The following is an 18,920-nucleotide window of genomic DNA, read 5'->3' as shown; positions in this document are numbered from 1 at the left end:
TGCATTCTCTTCTCCTCTGAGAACAGTCACTGGATTCCTTGGAGAATTACCTGTGTGCATTCCTAATGAGCTATGGTTAAGGTGTGCTTTTTCCCCTAGCCTTTACCTAGACTAGGCTGATCAGATTCTCTCTGCTAGGGCTTTGAATGATGAACAAAAATGGAAAGGATGGAAAAAACCCTTTGTCACTTACTCATTTCAGCAGGTAGCCAGGACAACACCATCGATTCCTGCTGGTGTTGGATCGAGCTCCGCTGGAGCTACCGTGGTTCTTTGTTTCCTGAGCCTGATTCTCTGGCCTTCCTTTGATTCTGTGAGCTATTCAATATCCTCCCAAGACTCATCTATTCTGTTCAAGTTAAGGACAATCATTTTTGTGGCTTGAAGCCAAAGAAATGCAAATGCCAAGGAAGAAAAGTAGAAGCTCTTTAGAAAAGTTAAAGGAAGCTGGCCAGGCGCGGTTGCTCACACCTGTAATCCCAGCACTTTGGGAGGCCAAGGTGGGCGGATCACCCGAGGTCGGGAGTTCAAGACCAGCCTAACCAACATGGAGAAACCCCGTCTCTAATAAAAATACAGAATTAGCTGGGCATGGTGGCACACACTGTAATCCCAGCTACTTGGGAGGCTGAGGCTGGAGAATCGCTTGAACCTGGGAGGCGGAGGTTGCGGTGAGCCGAAATCAAGCCATTGCACTCCAGCCTGGGCAACAAGAGCGAAACTCCCTCTGAAAAAAAAAAAGAGAAAAGAAAAGTTAAAGGAAGCCAAGGTGAAGTGCACAGGGCTTTAGAAGAACATTTTTAAATTGCTCCTGGCAGGGAAGTGGTTATGATTATGTAAGGAGAACCTAGGCAAGACTGGTCAGACTGCAGGGTTGGATTTTTATGTGTTCTACACGGCAGGAATTTGGGGCAGAGCTGATGTTATATAAGCCTGAGTTGTAAGTTATTTGATGTATGTCATTGTATGCTCATCACAGGATTATTAAATAAAGGTAACTCAAACCATTTTGTATTCAGAGTATCCAAATTATTCTACATTTGTAGAATCACTATAAAATATGTGGGAGTTTGTTTTTTAAAAATGTGTTATTTTGGTGGAGGACTGGAGAGAAAAAAAACATGGATCACTAAGAACTCTTCATCAACATTTTATCTTTTAGAAAGTAAAATGAATTACAAGCAGTGGGCCCAGTGCAGTGGCTCCCGCCTGTAATCCCAGCACTTTGGGAAGCCGAGGAGGATTACTTGAGCCCAGGAGTTTGAGACCGGCCTGAACAACATAGTGAGGCCCTGTGTCTACAAATAGTCAAAAAATTAGCCAGATGTGGTGGCACACACCCATGGTCCCAACAAATCAGGAGGCTGAGGAGGGAGAACTGCTTGAGCTCTGGCAGTCGAGGCTGCACTGAGCCATGATTGCACCACTGCACTGAGCCATGATTGCACCACTACACTGAGCCATGATCACACGACTACACTGAGCCATGATCACACCACTGCACTGAGCCATGATCACACCACTGCACTGAGCCATGATCGCACCACTGCACTGAAACATGATCGCACAACTGCACTGAGACATAATTGCACCACTGCACTGAGCCATGATCGCACCACTGCACTGAGCCATGATCGCACCACTGCACTGAGCCATAATCGCACCACTGCACTGAGCCATGATCACACCACTGCACTGAAACATGATCGCACAACTGCACTGAGCCATGATCACACCACTGCACTGAGCCATGATCACACCACTGCACTGAGCCATGATCACACCACTGCACTGAGCCATGATCGCACCACTGCACTGAAACATGATCGCACAACTGCACTGAGACATAATTGCACCACTGCACTGAGCCATGATCGCACCACTGCACTGAGACATGATTGCACCACTGCACTGAGCCATGATAGTACCACTGCACCAAGCCATGATCACACCATTGCACTGCACTCCAGCCTGGGCCACAGAGTGAGACCATGTCTTAAAAAAAAAAAAAGCAAACAAAAACTACAAGCAATTGAGAGTCTGGGAAGTGTCTAGTAGGGAAACCAGGAATTGTATCTGTGTTTGTGTGACTACCCCACATTCCTGCTGGTTCTGCCTCAACAAAAGTTTCCCCCATCACTCCATCCACAGTGATCTCACCCGGCTGCAAATGCCTAGAATGCTTGCTCTCTGTACCAACATTCCATTTGTTTGACATTCATCATGGGGATCTGCTGAGTCTTCATATGAGGAAAAGTACTTGTTAAGCTCTAAGATATCAAATAAATGTTAGTTAATTATGTTATTAGATAAGTAGGTAGATAGATAATAAATAGATGCACACACACATATAGCTACAGATATAGTTACAGTTTTGTATACTTATATTTATGTGCCGATCTCTTAATTTCCCTTAACTTGGTTATAAACCTCTTAAGACCCATATTTTATACACCTTTCTGCCTTCCACTGCTCTTAGTTGGAACACATTTGACAATCTACTGATGTTTTAAGTGTAGGAACTAGCCTCTACCAGCTGAAAAATCTGTGAACCACGGCCACTTATTTTCACCACTTTCCTGTGCCCTGGGAGGACTAGATGAGCTCATGGCCACAAAGTGCCATGAATCAGTTAGTTTCCTGTGGCCGAAGACAGAAGAACTCAGCAGTCTTAGTTCCCCCTTCAACTTCATGCCTTCCTTTCTGAAGAAGCATGGGTCATGTATGTGATCAGAAATGGGCTTCCATTTCTCAGTACAAGATTTCTGAAGAAGAAGTGGTTTCTGGACCTCTGAATGGGCAGTGTGCGATACAATCTAATGAGAGACGACTGATCTTGACTCTTTTAAAAGTGTCAAAAGCAGATTAAAGCCGTCAGCCTATACCAAGCATTTTCCCAATGCAGCATTTTCTCTTCCCCCACCCTATCTGTCATCTAGCCTAGTGCTGTCCAACAAATCTTTCTGTAATGATGGAAATGTTCTATTTCCGTGTTTTCAAATATGGTAATCACTGGCCACATGGGATTATCGTGCTCTTGAAATGTGGCTAATGAAACTGAGAAACTGAATTTTAAATTTTGACTCATTAGAATTTACATTCAAATAGCCACATGCAGCTGGGCGCAGTGGCTCACACCTGTAATCCTAGCACTTTGGGAGGCCAAGGTGGGCAGATGACCTGATGTCAGGAGTTCGAGACCAGCCCGGCCAACATGGTGAAACCCCGTCTCTATTAAAAATACAAAAATGCTGGGCGCGGTGGCTCACGCCTGTAATCCCAGCACTTTGGGAGGCCAAGGCGGGCGGATCACGAGGTCAGGAGATCGAGACCATCCTGGCTAACAAGGAGAAACCCCGTCTCTACTAAAAATACAAAAAATTAGCTGAGTGTGGTGGCGGGAGCCTGTAGTCCCAGCTACTCAGGAGGCTGAGGCAGGAGAATGGTGTGAACCCGGGAGGCAGAGCCTGCAGTGAGCTGAGATCACGCCACTACACTCCAGCCTGGGTGACAGAGTGAGACTTTGTCTCAAAATAAATAAATAAATAAATAATAAAAATACAAAAATTAGCTGGGCATAGTGGCACAAGCCTGTAATCCCAGCAACCTAGGAGGCTGAGGCAGGAGAACCGCTTGAACCTGGGAGGCAGAGGTTGCAGTGAGCCAAGATCATGCCACTACATTCCAGCCTGGGCGACAGAGTGAGACTCCATCTCAAAAAATAAAATAAAATAAATAGCCACATGCTACTGTATTAGACAGCATAGACCTAAATTAAGAGAATCTGGGCTTCTTTATTTATTCATTTATTTATTCATCATTCAGTCAAAACCATTGAGTACCTAGTATATATCAATCAGGCACACTGCTGAATACTGACAGTGGGTTCAGTGATTAGTCTCTCACCTGAAAAAGCCCAAAATCTGTTTGAGGAAACAAATGATCTTTGGGGATGGCCTCAAGACCTTAAAGTGTCTTCTGGTTACACCACCTTCTCTTGAGAAAAGTATTTGGGAGTAAGTCCTTGGGCATAGGTCACCCTGCAGATAATCTTCCGGCCCTGACCTCATCTACTAAATTAGGATCCTTGCTTGAGCTAGGGGCAGTTCTCAAGGGCTGGCAAGAGGCCAATGATGCAGCCAGAGGTGAGAATACCCAAAAAGGTTACTGTATCCTGGGGAGTGTGTACACAACCCATTCAGAGTCTCAATTTAAGACATAAGCAAGGACATGAACATCAGAGCAGTGTAAAACCCCAAAGACAAAAAGAGCTAGGTCAGTGGGTTGAATAATAACATTAATAATGAGGATTGTTGAGAGGCAGGAAGGTGTTGAGGTCAATAGCTTTGTCTCTGGAGACAAACTTCCTGGATGCCAAACTCAACTCTGTCATTCCCCTGCTTCACAGAGTTCTGTGCTGTCACTGCACCTGTATAATGAGTGTTGTAATGCCCTCCTCTCAGAGGTGTACCATGAAAATTAAGTGAATTAAAACATACAGTTGTCCAGGCATGGTGTTTCATACCTGTAATCCCACCATTTTGGGAGGCTGAGGCAGGAAGATCATTTGAAGCCAAGAGTTTGAGACCAGCCTGGGCAACAAAGTGAGACCCTATCTCTACCAAAAAAAAAAAAAAAAAAAATTGTTAATTAGTTGGGCATGGTGGCACACACCTGTAGTCCTAGAAACTCAGGAAGCTGAAGTGGCAGGATTGCTTGAGCCCAGGAGTTTGGGGCTATAGTGAGCTATGATGGCGCCACTGCACTACAGCCTGAGCGACAGTGGAAGATCTTGACTCTAAAAACAAACAAACAAGCCAGGCATGGTGGCTCATGCCTGTAATCCCAGCACTTTGGGAGGCCGAGGCAGGCAGATCACGAGGTCAGGAGTTCAAGACCAGTCTGGCCAACATAGTGAAACCCCATCTGTACTAAAAAAACAAAAATTAGCCAGGTATGGTGGCACATGCCTGTAATCCCAGCTAATCGGGAGGCTGAGGCAGGAGAATTGCTTGAACCTGAGAGGCAAAGGTTGCAGTGAGCCAAGACCATGCCATTGCACTCCAGCCTGGGCAACATAGTGAGACTCCATCTCAAAATCAAAAACAAAAAACAAACAAACAAACATGGAGTTGAACCCAGGTAGATGGGCTCTAACATCTATGCTCTGACAAATAGGTATGCCACTAGGCTTTGGAATGAAATAGACCTAGGTTCACATCTAACTCCCATTACTTCTTGGTTACACAACCTTAAGAAAGTGAATTGCCTCATTGAACCTCATTTTTCTCATCTGTAAAATGGGTGTATAGATAAAATAACAGTTGGGGTTATGAAGGCTTAATGAATTGATTTGAGTATAGCTCTTAAAACAGTGCCTATGCCGGGCGTGGTGGCTCACGCCTGTAATCCTAGCACTTTGGGAGGCCAAGGTGGGCAGATCACGAGATCAGGAGATCGAGACCATCTTGGCTAACACGGGGAAACCCCATCTCTACTAAAAATACGAAAAATTAGCCAGGCGTGGTGGTGAGCGCCTGTAGTCCCAGCTACTCGGGAGACTGAGGGAGAGAATGGCATGAACCCGGGAGTTGGAGCTTGCAGTGAGCCAAGATCGCGCCACTGCACTCCAGCCTGGGCTACAGACAGAGCAAGACTCCATCTCAAAAAAACAAACAAACAAAAAAAAACACACACAGTGCCTCTGAGGCATCATACATGCTCAGGTGTGTGGGCTAGTGTCACTTCACACTACCCCACAAGACCTGGGCAGAGCCAGTCACTGCAGACAGAGATGCTGAGCCACAAGGAGTCTGGGCAGGGAGGCAGGGTGTGCTCCTGGGGCTGCCACTGGGCACTGGAAGCCACTGTGGCTTCTGGAAGACATGCTGGTTCTTCAAGGGGCAGGTTACTGGCCACTGAGGTGGCTGTATTCCAGCCCATCTCTGTCCCTTGAGGTAATCTGAGTGGCAACCTGTTCTATAACAAAAAAAAACACTTAGTTTTGGCATATTTTAAGCAAGGATTTACAAGAGGAACATTTTGATGCAGCTTCCTTAAAACAGTTCTGTCAGTATGAACCACTTTGGAAAACAGCATAGCAAATTCTTTTTTTTCTTTTTTTTTTTTTTGAGACGGAGTCTCGCCAGGCTGGAGTGCAGTGGCGCAATCTTGGCTCACTGTGCAATCTCCAACTCCCTGGTTCAAGCGATTCTCCTGGCTCAGCCTCCTGAGTAGCTGGGATTACAGGCACGCACCACCACGCTCAGCTAATTTTTGAATTTTTAGTAGAAACGGGGTTTCACCATGTTAGCCAGGCTGGTCTCGATCTTCTGACCTCATGAACTGCCCGCCTCAGCTTCCCAAAGTGCTGGGATTACAGGCATGAGCCACCGAGCCCAGCCCTTATTTTTTCTTTTTTTAGAATGGGGTCTTGCTCTGTCTCCCAGGCTGGAGTGCAGTGGTGTGAATGTGACTTACCACAGCCTCGACCCCTGGATTCAAGTGATCCTTCCACCTGAGCCTCCCAGAGTAGCTGGGACCACAGGCGCGCACCACAACACCTGGCTAATTTTTTAATTTTGTAGAGACGAGGTCTCTCCATGCTGCCCAGGCTGATCTCAAACTCCTGGGCTCAAGAAATCCTTCTGCCTTTAGGCTGGGCATGGTGGCACACACCTGTAATCCCAGCACTTTGGGAGACCAAGGCGGGCTGATCACTTGAGGTCAGGAGTTTGAGACCAGCCTGATCAACATGGTGAAACCTGTCTCTACTAAAAATACAAAAATTAGGTGGGCGTCGTGGTGAAAGTGCTGGGATCACAGGTGTGAGCCACTGGGCGCAGCAGCGATTTCTTACTAAGCTAAACATGCACCTAGTTATACTACTCCTAGACATCTGCTCAAGAGAAATAAGAATACATGTCTTAAAAAAGAGTTGTCTATGAATGTTCATAGTAGCTTTATTCATCATTTCCAAAAATAAGAAAAAAACCACAATGTCCATCAATGGTGAATTAATAAGCCAACTGTCATATATTTATACAATGGAATGCTATGCAGAAGTCAAAAGGAAAGAACTACTGAATCATGCCATGACATGGATGAATCACAAAAATATTATACTGAGCAAAAGAATCTGGACACAAAAGAGTGTCTACTGTAGTTTCGTTCTTTCTTTCTTTCTTTTTTTTTTGAGACGGAGTTTTGCTCTTGTTGCCCAGGCTGAAGTGAAATGGCGTGATCTCAGCTCACTGCAACCTCTGCCTCCTGGGGTCAAGTGATTCTCCTGCCTCAACCTCCCAAGTAGCTGGGATTATAGCCACCCGCCACCACACCTGGCTAATTTTTAGTAGAGACAGGGTTTCACCATGTTGGTCAGGCTGGTCTTGAACTCCTGACCTCAGATGATCCTCCCGCCTCGGCCTCCCAAAGTACTGGGATTACAGGCATGAGCCACCTTGCCCAGCCTGTAGTTTCATCTATATGACATTCTAGAACAGGCAAAACTGTAAGGTTAGAAGTCTGATCAGCGGTTGCTATAGGGGATGGGGACAGGACTGACTACAAAGGGATGCAGGGAACTTTTGGGGGTGATGGAAAACTCTATATCATAATGGTGGAGGCCTTTACACAAACTATATGCATTTATCAAAACTCATCAAAAACTACTCCTAACAAGGATGAATTTTACTGTATTTAAATTATACTTCAATCTACCTGACTTTTTAAAACAAAATGCAGTATCACCAAATACTACCAAATTTTATGTGAAAGGCTCAGGGTCAGAGATAGGATGAGTTCAACCCACAGGGATAGGTTGAGAATATCTGGTTTATACATTTCTTACTGATTTTTTTCTTTTTTTTGAGAAGTCTTGCTCTTGTTCCCCAGGCTGGAGTGCGATAGCGTGATCTCGGCTCACTGCAACCTCTGCCTCCCGGGTTCAAGTGATTCTCCTGCCTTAGCCTCCCAAGTAGCTGGGATTACAGGTGCCTGCCACCACGCCAGGCTAATTTTTGTATTTTTAGTAGAGACGGGGTTTCACCATGTTGGCCAGGCTGGTCTCGAACTCCTGACCTCAGGTGATTTGCCCACCTCGGCCTCCCAAAGTGCTGGGATTACAGGAATGAGACACCGTGCCTGGCCACTGATTTTTTTTTTAATGGTGACAATTTAATAATAATTTTAGGCCTTGTCAAGAGGTTACCAGTATTAAGACGGCTGCATCTCAATGGCACGTGCCTCTCCTGGCAATCAAAAAGATAGACAAATGACTATAATATCGTGTGTGTGATGCTTTGAGAGATTTGTATACAATGTAGATGAACTAATTCTGGATGGCAGGTTCAGGAGTGGTTTTTTCCCAGGAGAATAGGGAGGAAAAAGGAAAAGAAATAGAATGGTTATAGGGTCCAATGGGTAAGAGTTTGGCATGTGTGAGAAAAAGGACAAAATTAGAGATGCACAACATCAAGAAGCAATGGGGGTGTTGAAAGAGAAAGCCTGCAAGGTGCCTGGATTTGGGTTGGGAACTCAGAGAGTTTGGAGCCACTGAACTTACTAAAGCAGACATGGACATGGTCAAGTCTGTCTTTGAACAAGAAAGCCCTGGGGGGTATAGAAGGTGAACCGGAGGAACAATAGTTAGGAAGGTTCTTTATGGCCCATGATTGTCCCATTTTCACTAAAATAAAATGTGCCTTTTTGGTAGTGAACTGTTCTGAATGCCAAAAGTACTAGGTAAGTTGGTCCCAACTGGAATATTGCAGCCCTGAGGGTGGCTCGGCTGCCCAGTCATTTGGTACCCCCTTTTTCTTTCCTGAACCAGGGAATCTCGGCTCTCAAGAAATCTATTAATTCAGGCTCCCAGGGTCAGCACCACTTGGTCTGTGTCAGAGACACAGCAGTCACAAGCACAAACCCAAATGGTCATGGCTGACAGTGGAGGCCTCAGCAGGACCAAGGAACACAGAGATTTGCAACCTCCCCTTGTGTGCAATTCCCCTTCTATGGTAGGTGGGATTCCCAACCTGGGGAAAGAAATGACCAAGTGTCTGGGAAGGGAAAGTGTCATAAAAGAGCCAGGGCCCAGGAGCTAGGATGACGGTGGCCTGAGGCCCAGACACTCTAGGGAATCCGTGAGACGTGGAGAGAAAACATGAGGGAAAGCAGAGCTACTGTCTGGCCGGCCCAGCTTCCTCTTTTATGAGCTCATGGGCAAAGCCAGGCCAGGCAGAGGGTGCTAGAGATTGAGTGAGCTTGTTTTTTCCCTAACTTGGTTCTGAGTCACACATGGCATCTATCCTTCCCAGAAAACCGCCTCAGGGCTCACCCCTTGGCAGCCCACCAAACCCCAGTACTGACACGCGATCCCCACTGGGTAGGGCCAGGGAGCTGCAGACAGGCCAGCCCCAGCACCCGCCTCCGCCCCTGGAGAGGCCTCTTGGGGAATGAACTGTCCCTCCCAACCTTGGAAGAAAAAAGCCTATGGCAGCTGCTTTGGAGGGTAGGCTGGAGGCACGTCCAACTTTTGAGCACACATGGGAGACGCTGCTGAATCATGGGGTTTCAGAGGAGGAGAAACATTAGAGAGCCTTTAATTTATGCCTTTCACTTTGTAGATCAACTCATCCAGTAAATACGGGGTGTCTGAAAAGTCTGGACAAAAGGGGAAATATTTTATTTGTTGTGCATGTTTCCCATATGATTATGTTTTGACTTCAATCTCCATCAAATTCTCCAATGGCTGACATTGGAGCTGTCTACAGAGAGATGCAGGGTGCTTCCCATGGGAACAGCACTGTAACAGTAATGACATCAACGATCCTGTATTTCTAGCCTTTTCAGCAGCCTGTATTGATTGACAGGCACAGTTCTAGGCACTGAAAATAGAGCAGTACACAAGATAGATAAAGTCCTACTCTGGTGGAGTTATAATCTGGTGGGAAAGAAACCAAGACCAAAGGAGGAGCCACAACACTGGGGTCCTAAGAAGCCAGCTTTGGCAGAAGGACAGGAATGCTGGGCCCTTTCCCAGCTCCCGGCTCAGCTCATAGCAGCCTCCAGGGTAGCTGGGTTGAGCTGGGCTGGGTCAGGCTGAGCTGCATCCCAGGGTAGGGTTATCGTGCCACTTTTGTGACCTTGCCTTGGTGCTCCCGGAACTCTTGCCATGGTTTTGCGTCAGGGGAACTGCCAGGGCCTGATTTTGGGCCTCCTAGAGCCTAGATGAACATCTTTAGGGGTCATTTATTAACTTGCTGCCTAGAACTCACCACCCCACTCTACCCCCATGCCTCTGGAGAATTGTTCCAGCTAAAATGTAGGTGGGAGGGGGTGTTTAAAATCACCTGTTCCTTGTCAGTATAGTGGTGAGTAAAAACAAATTTTTTTTTTGCTGGGTGCGGTGGCTCACGCCCGTAATCCCAGCACTTTGGGAGGCCGAGGGGGGCGGATCACATGAGGTCAGGAGTTTTCGAGACCAGCCTGGCCAACATGGTGAAACCTCGTCTCTACCAAAAATACAAAAATTAGCCGGGCATGGTGGCGTGCGCTACTTGGGAGGCTGAAGCAGGAGAATCGCCTGAACCTGGGAGGCAGAGGTTGCAGTGAGCCGAGATTGTGCCACTGCACTCCAGCCTGGATGACAGAGTAAGACTTTCTTTTTTTTTGAGATGGAGTTTCACTTTTGTCGCCCAGGCTGGAGTGCAGTGGTGCAATCTCGGCTCACTGCAACCTCTGCCTCCCTGGTTCAGGCAATTCTCCCGCTTCAGCCTCCCGAGTAGCTGGGATTACAGGCACACGCCACCACGCCCAGCTAATTTTTGTATTTTTGGTAGAGACGGGGTTTCGCCATGTTGGCCAGGCTGGTCTCGAACTCCTGCCCTCATGATCCACCCACCTCAACCTCCCAAAGTGTTGGGATTATGGGCGTGAGCCACCACACCCAGCCAAACTAAATTTTTTAAATAAATAAAGGCCAGACTTTGTGGCTCACGCCTGTAATCCCAACACTTTGGGAGGTTGAGGCGGGAGGATCGCTTGAGCCCAGGATTTTGAGACCTGCCTGGGCAACATGGCAAGACCCTGTCTCTACCAAAATAAATAAAAATTAGCTGGGCATGGTGGCACGTTCCTGGAGTCCCAGCTACTCAAGAGGCTGAGGTGGGAGGATCACTTGAGCCCAGGAGGTTGAGGTTGCAGTGAGCCATGCTTATGCCACTGCACTCCAGCCTGGGTGAGGGAGTGAGACCTTGTCTCAAAAAATAAATAAATACATACATAAAAAAATAAAATCACTCACATTAGCTGAACAGGAACTAGGAATGCAGAAGTCTTTGCTTCTCTGGAAAATAAAGAGCCTCAAAACCTACCTGATATGGAGAGGGAGGGAGGGCAGAGTAAAAAGAGAAAGAGAACTTGTATCTCCTGGTGATGTTAGCAGTTAGAGGTTATTTTCTCATTCCAGTTCCCTACTCCTGGGTTGGCTCACTGCTGCCCATCCCTGTTCCAAAGCAGTCCCTCTTCTCATAATTATAATAATGCCCCTGCTCCATGCAAGAAGCACCTACTATGTGCCCAGGAGTAAATTTATATTCTTAACCTTTGCAGTTACCTAGAGGTCAATTTGCCCATTTATCAATTGAGGAAACAGATTTTCAGCAACATTAAGTAACTGGCCCAATATTGCCTAGTTAATAAGTAGCAGAGCCGGCACTTAAACCCAATTTCGTCTAACACCACTAGATTACAATATGTTCTTTTTGCTATTCCGTGTTTCCTTTCTATCTCAAACCCATCTCAAGTCAACAAGTAGTTATTGAGGATCTACTGAATACCAGGTGCAGCTAAAAAGCTTTCACTTTGTCATTCCCTACCCCCAGGACCCTGGTGCAGTCCCTTCACCCTGCTTTCCTTTCTCAGATGCTCCCATTTCCAAATCTCTGCCTCCCTTTCCCCTGCCCATTCTTCCTCCGCCAGTGCCCATTCTTGCTGTCCCCCGTTCTGGGCCTGTGGTCAGCAGTGCAGCAGTACCCAGGTGGGGCAGCAGGCCTGACTCACTCCTATGTCAGGGATTGTAAAGGGCGCGGGCCAGGGCTTTGCTGTCGCTGTCGTCACTGCACAATTGTTCCTGATTCAGCGGCGGATCACCTGAGCCACACCTGAGTGCCCCCAACCTCCTCTTTGAAGAGCAAACATGGGGGCCTCTAAAGGAACATGGCTAGATAAACAGACCTCTCTGGAGATGAGGTTTAGCTCCTCGGAGGAGATAGATTTAAGAATATTTATTAAGTTCCTACTAGGTGACAGCCAAGTACTGGAGATACTACAGAGATCTAATGAGAAAAAGGTCAGATGTGGCCCTGTACACTCGTGGAGATTATATTCCAGTAGGCGGGACAAACAACAGCAAAAAGCAAATACATAAAATGATTCCCCAACGTGATATGTGTCATGAAGAAAAACAAGGGGTTGAGAAGGAGGCTAGTGGTGGTGATGGATCAAGGCAAAGGTCAAACGAGGGAAATGAAGGAACATGGTGATCTGGGGGAAGATGGGAAGGAAATGAGGAGGAGAGCTGGAAATGGAGGAGGCTAAGGGCCTGTTTCTCCAGGACTGGGGCAGTGGGAGCCAGTCCAGTTGCTCGTCTCAGCACCTGGCACTTTCTGGCCTTAACTCATTCCCCAGCCTGCACTCCCCCACCCCGTTATTGGCTTAATGATTCACCCCCAACCTTTCCCTAGCTTCCTGTGTGGCAGGAAGGAGCAGGAGCAGAGCCCTAGGGCTCTGAGGGTAGCAGGAATGGGGATGGGATTGGTTGGGAATGGTGAGCAGTCCGGGTTCTCAGGTCTTCTCTTTGTCCCATTCTGGTCTTGCCACAGAGAAAGGTCTCTCTGTGCCGGGAGGACAGCGAGGATAACTAGACCCAGCTGGAGGCCCAGATTCCAGATGTGGGAGGTAGTGGCAAAACAAGATCCTGGCATCCCCTTCATTTCCCCTCCTCTGCCTAATGCCCTAGAGAAATTTTCCATCATAAACAAGTAATGCATTCCTAACCTTTGGTGCTTCTCTCTCTCTCCCACCCACTAGTTTTCTTCCATCATCACTATCTCCCCCTACTCCCAATTTATGTTTATGTGAGTGTGAGGGTCTGTCCACATGTGTAAGTAGTCATGGGTTTATGTTGGTCATTGTGTAGCGTGCGAGTTGCCTTGGAATAAGGATGTTGGGGGTGGTGGGCTCCCTGTGCTTGGGTGTAAATGTAAGAATGATGGCAGGTGTGAAGACAGGCGTGGGAAAGCAATGCGCCTTTGTTTACAGAGGAGGTGTGTTTTATGCCGGCCAGGAAGAAATGTGTAATGTGGAAGGGATCTTGTGTATTTAGATAAGAGTAGTGAGTATAAAATAAAGTGACTTGTAGGCCCAGGAATTGTACACAGAGCAGTAGTGTATCTATTTCTAGCCGGTTGTGGCCTGTCCTCTTATTTGTGTTCCTACATGTTCTTGATTGAAAAATCCCTTTAAGTGTTTCCTAAGTGGGAGGGGAGAAAAGTGTTTCCTGTTTGGTGTCTGTGTAAGAATTGTCCCAGCTTTTCTAAAGACGTTGTACATTTGTATGAGTGGTTTGGAGGAGTGGAGCCACATCTCAGAAGTTTGGTGTGACCCAGCCAAGGTGGGAATACTACATGCACACCTACAGTTGTACATTTCACCTGGCATTTAACAAGATTATTGAGCAACTGCTGCCTACAAGGTACCATGCTGGGTTCTCTGGAGGACACAAACACGTGTATGACACAGCCTCCAATGGAAGAGATCATATATGTATTCACTTTGTGCACCAGGCTTAAAATGATGGTAGAAAGATCTGAGCCAGATGTATTTCAAATCTCTGGAGTCATCTCAGATCTTTTCATCCTCTTGCTGTCGGCAACTCTCCCTCTCCCATGCTCCCTTCCCCTAATGATATCCATCTCATTGCCCAATTCTGATTATCTTATGCTAGGAATGTCTCTTAGGGCCACCTTCTCAGGCTCTTATTATCATCTACCTGAGCCCCTCCAATAGCCTCCTGTATCCTGCCTTAGTCTCTACCCGTCCAGAGCATCACTCCTCATCCCAATCAGTTTCCTGCTTGAATTTTCCTCCCTTTATCATAAATCCAGCAACCCACAAGATCTACAGTCTAGAGTGAAACCCAGGCTCCTGACCTGGCAGCTCTGCTCTCCCCACTCTGCCCAATTCCATTCCTTTCCAGCCATTATTACTTCCCACTACTCCGTTACAGGAAACTTACTCTGAGATTGTTTTTCTTGTGATTCCCCAAACACATCCTGTACTTTTCCAGCTCAAGGTCTTTGCTAATTCCATTCTTACAGTCATCTTCCACATCTGAATTTGTCATATCCCACCCACTGTTCAAGGTCACCTTCAGTGCCACTCTTCCATGAAGCCTCCCCTGATTGATTGGACAGATGTGAACACTAGCTCTTTTGGGTCCCCCCCTTAACACTTAGTCTTCAGTTTTCTTAGGTTTTTTTGTTTTTGTTTTTTGTTTTGTTCTTGTTTTCTTGAGACAGGGTCTCACTCTGTCACCCAGGCTGGAGTGCAGTGGCACGCTCTCGGCTTGCTGCAACCTCTGCCTCCTGAGTTCAAGCGATTCTCCTGCCTCAGCCTCCCGAGTAGCTGGGATTACAGACATGCGCCACCATGCTTGGCTAATTTTTGTATTTTTAGTAGAAACAGGGTTTCACCATGTTGACCAGGCTGGTCTCGAACTCCTGACCTCAAATGATCCACCCGCCTCGGCCTGCCAAAGTGTTGGGATTACAGGTGTGAACCACTGCGCCTGGCCTTTCTTAGGATCTTCAAGAAAGCTTGCCTTTCCTTCAGGCAGAAACTCAATATAACAAAAAAAGAGAGAGAGAGAGAGCAACAGAGACAGACAGATAGAGAGCTCTCCTGGCCATGGTTCCCTCCTCATGCCGGAGGGTAAGGCCCTCATGGCTGGAGTATCAGCTTTATCTGGCTTTCCTCAGGCAGCTGCATGGCACAGCACTTATACTGAAACTAGCCTCAGGACTCTCAACAGTAGTACCCGCAACAGAGGGCGCCTGAAACAGGTGAATGCTCAAAAGATGTTAAATTCTGCGCGGTGGCTGCCAGCACTTTGGGAGGCCGAGGCAGGCAGATTGGTTGAGCTCAGGAGTTCAAGACCAGCCTGGGCAACATGGCAAAACCCTGGCTCTACAAAAAATTATATATATATGTATATATATTAGCCAGGCATGGTGGTGCTCACCTGTGGTCCCAGCTACTCAGGAGGCTGAGGTAGGAGTATGGCTTGAGCCAAGAGGCAGAGGTTGCAGTCAGCCGAGATCATGCCACTGCACTTCAACCTGGGTGACAAAGCCAGATCCTGTCTCAAAACAAAAAAAAAAAGTTAAATTCTGTGTCCATGAGCAGCTGTCTGTAAGGAAGTTATGGAAATGTGAATCTGCTTTAAGTTGAGTAATTACCATTACTGTAACATTTGTATAATGTCTCATAATTTAGAATGTTTGTCCCATAAATTTGGTTGTTTGACTTACAGCAAGGGGCAAATCTGGGTGGCTGCTAACCTATTGCCTTTGTATTTGTGGCCCTCTGCACCAGCCTTTATGTGAATATTTCTGCACGCTCCTAAGAGAGTAGTTTTGCTGAACTGTCCCTATACAGTCTTTGCACCTTTACTGTGTACATGTGTGTTGGTAGGTGTACGTGGTATGTTTTCCTTTTTTTCCAGGATTTCATTCTTTTTATGGCTGAATAATATTTAATTGTGTATTGTTGTTGTTGTTGTTGTTATTTTATAGTGACAAGGTCTCACTATGTTGCCCAGGCTCCTGAGCTCAAGTGATCCTCCCACCTCAGCCCCCTAAAATGCTAGGATTACAGGCAAGAGCCACCATGCCCCACCATTGTGTATTACTTTTTTAATCTTTCTATCCTTCCCTCCCTCCCCAACTTTTATTTTAGATTCTGGGGTATATGTGCAGGTTTGTTACCTAGGTATACTGCATGATGCTGAGGTTTGGGGTATGAATGATCCTGTCACCCAGGTACTGAGCATAGTACCCAATAGTTAGTGTTTCAACCTTTGCCTTACTCCCTCCGTCCTTCTTCTAGTGGTCTCAAGTTGCTATTGTTGCCATCTTTATGTCCATGAGTTCCCAATGTTTGGTTCCCACTTATAAGTGAGAATGTGTGGTATTTGGTTTTCTGTTCCTGAGTTAATCCGCTTAGGATAATGGCCACCAGCAGCATCCATGTTGCTGCAAAGCACATAATTTTGTTCTTTTGTATGGCTACACGGTGTGTGTCTTCATGTGTGCTCAGGCAGGCAGGTTTGTGTCTGTGTGTGCTAGTGTGTTCATTTCTCCCTTAATCTTGACTATTTCTGTAACAATTTCCTTCTTGGGGAGTTTATATTCTAAGGGTACCTACAAGTGCATGAATGTGTGCATATAACTGGGTCAGTATTGCAGCAGGATGGCCTGATCTCCAATAAAAAGCCCTCTTGGCAGGGCACGGTGGCTCACGCCTGTAATCCCAGCACTTTGGGAGGCCGAGGCGGGCAAACCAAATACCATACATTCTCACTTATAAGTGGGAACCAAACATTGGGAACTCGTGGACGTAAAGATGGCAGCAATAGCAACTTGAGACTACTAGAAGAAGGACGGAGGGAGCGAGGCAGATCACGAGGTCAGGAAATCGAGACCACCCTGGCCAACAGGGTGAAACCCCGTCTCTACTAAAAATACAAAAATTAGCTGGGCGTGGTGGCGCGTGCCTGTATTCCCAGCTACTCGGGAAGCTGAGGCAGGAAAATCGCTTGAACCAGGGAGTCAGGGGTTGCAGTGAGCCGAGATCGCGCCTCTGCATTCCAGCCTGGCGACCGAACGAGACTGCTCCATCTCCAAAAAAAAAAAAAAAAAAAAAAAAAAAAGGCCTGTGAGGGATCCTGTGGCTAAAGTGAGCCCCTCTCCAGGTGCCACATGCCTCGACATGTGCCTGCAGCCCGGGATCTCACCCACCCCCACTCACGACTCACACACTCACAACGTGCAGTTGGGCGCCTAGGATTGTGCATGTCAAGTCTCCACCCACTCCCTTTGTTTAATCGTCGGAATTTCCAGCCCGCTGCTGCCAACCGCTCCCCAGCTGCGGGAGGAGGAGTTAGAAGGACCCGCCCAATTTTCAGGAGCACATAAATTACCTCTGCCGGCAGCCGACCCTCACTTGGCCTTACACTCCGGTCGGCTCACCATGTGTCACTCTCGCAGCTGCCACCCGACCATGACCATCCTGCAGGCCCCGACCCCGGCCCCCTCCACCAACCCGGGACCCCGGCGGGGCTCCGGTCCTGAGATCTTCACCTTCGACCCTCTCCCGGAGCCCGCAGCGGCCCCTGCCGGGCGCCCCAGCGCCTCTCGCGGGCACCGAAAGCGCAGCCGCAGGGTTCTCTACCCTCGAGTGGTGAGTATCGCCGAAGTGGGCATTCGCGGGGTGCGCTGCCCTGGAGTCACTGGGGAACGACCCGACTCCAGAGGCCTCGACCTGACCTGTCTCCTGTTTTGTCTCCCCTTAGGTCCGGCGCCAGCTGCCAGTCGAGGAACCGAACCCAGCCAAAAGGCTTCTCTTTCTGCTGCTCACCATCGTCTTCTGCCAGATCCTGATGGCTGAAGAGGGTGTGCCGGCGCCCCTGCCTCCAGAGGACGCCCCTAACGCCGCATCCCTGGCGCCCACCCCTGTGTCCCCCGTCCTCGAGCCCTTTAATCTGACTTCGGAGCCCTCGGACTACGCTCTGGACCTCAGCACTTTCCTCCAGCAACACCCGGCCGCCTTCTAACTGTGACTCCCCGCACTCCCCAAAAAGAATCCGAAAAACCACAAAGAAACACCAGGCGTACCTGGTGCGCGAGAGCGTATCCCCAACTGGGACTTCCGAGGCAACTTGAACTCAGAACACTACAGCGGAGACGCCACCCGGTGCTTGAGGCGGGACCGAGGCGCACAGAGACCGAGGCACAGCCAAGCTGGGGCTAGGCCCGGTGGGAAGGAGAGCGTCGTTAATTTATTTCTTATTGCTCCTAATTAATATTTATATGTATTTATGTACGTCCTCCTAGGTGATGGAGATGTGTACGTAATATTTATTTTAACTTATGCAAGGGTGTGAGATGTTCCCCCTGCTGTAAATGCAGGTCTCTTGGTATTTATTGAGCTTTGTGGGACTGGTGGAGGCAGGACACCTGGAACTGCGGCAAAGTAGGAGAAGAAATGGGGAGGACTCGGGTGGGGGAGGACGTCCCGGCTGGGATGAAGTCTGGTGGTGGGTCGTAAGTTTAGGAGGTGACTGCATCCTCCAGCATCTCAACTCCGTCTGTCTACTGTGTGAGACTTCGGCGGACCATTAGGAATGAGATCCGTGAGATCCTTCCATCTTCTTGAAGTCGCCTTTAGGGCGGCTGCGAGGTAGAGGGTTGGGGGTTGGTGGGCTGTCACGGAGCGACTGTCGAGATCGCCTAGTATGTTCTGTGAACACAAATAAAATTGATTTACTGTCTGCAGTCTTGAGTGTATCTTTGCAAGCGCCCACTCCCCACTCCTCCCCGCCTTCAGATGGCAAGGACCGGCGGGAGGCGCCGTGGCCGAGTCCCCAGCCCGCGCACCTCCCTGGGCCCAGGAGCCCCTTTTCCTGGAGTCACAGAACCCAGCATCCGGTTGCCGGATGTAGTCTTTCATTGCCCAGTCTGCGGTTTTCCCAGGTAGTTGCCCCGCGGCGAATCCGAGATGTGGCAATCACCCTTACGCCAGGGTGCCAGGCGGTGGTCAAGTCCCTCACCCGGGGGCGGAGCGTGGCGCGGCGTGGGCGG

General features: G+C 48.1%; 1 protein-coding gene across 1 annotated transcript; it reads left to right on the top strand.

Moving 5' to 3' along the window:
* Positions 1-16,813: 16,813 nt before the first annotated feature.
* IER3 (immediate early response 3) lies at positions 16,814-18,614 on the top strand. Its single transcript, XM_008959465.5, has 2 exons — positions 16,814-17,520; positions 17,633-18,614. Exons 1-2 carry the CDS (start codon positions 17,311-17,313, stop codon positions 17,891-17,893), a joined length of 471 nt encoding a protein of 156 aa, XP_008957713.1. The 5' UTR covers positions 16,814-17,310; the 3' UTR covers positions 17,894-18,614.
* The last annotated feature ends 306 nt before the right edge of the window (positions 18,615-18,920 follow it).

This window comes from Pan paniscus, chromosome 5, assembly GCF_029289425.2.
Source record: "Pan paniscus chromosome 5, NHGRI_mPanPan1-v2.0_pri, whole genome shotgun sequence".
NCBI classification, from domain to species: Eukaryota; Metazoa; Chordata; class Mammalia; order Primates; family Hominidae; genus Pan; species Pan paniscus.
Note: the sequence above shows the minus strand (reverse complement) of the source record. Positions and strands in the feature narration are given on the sequence as shown.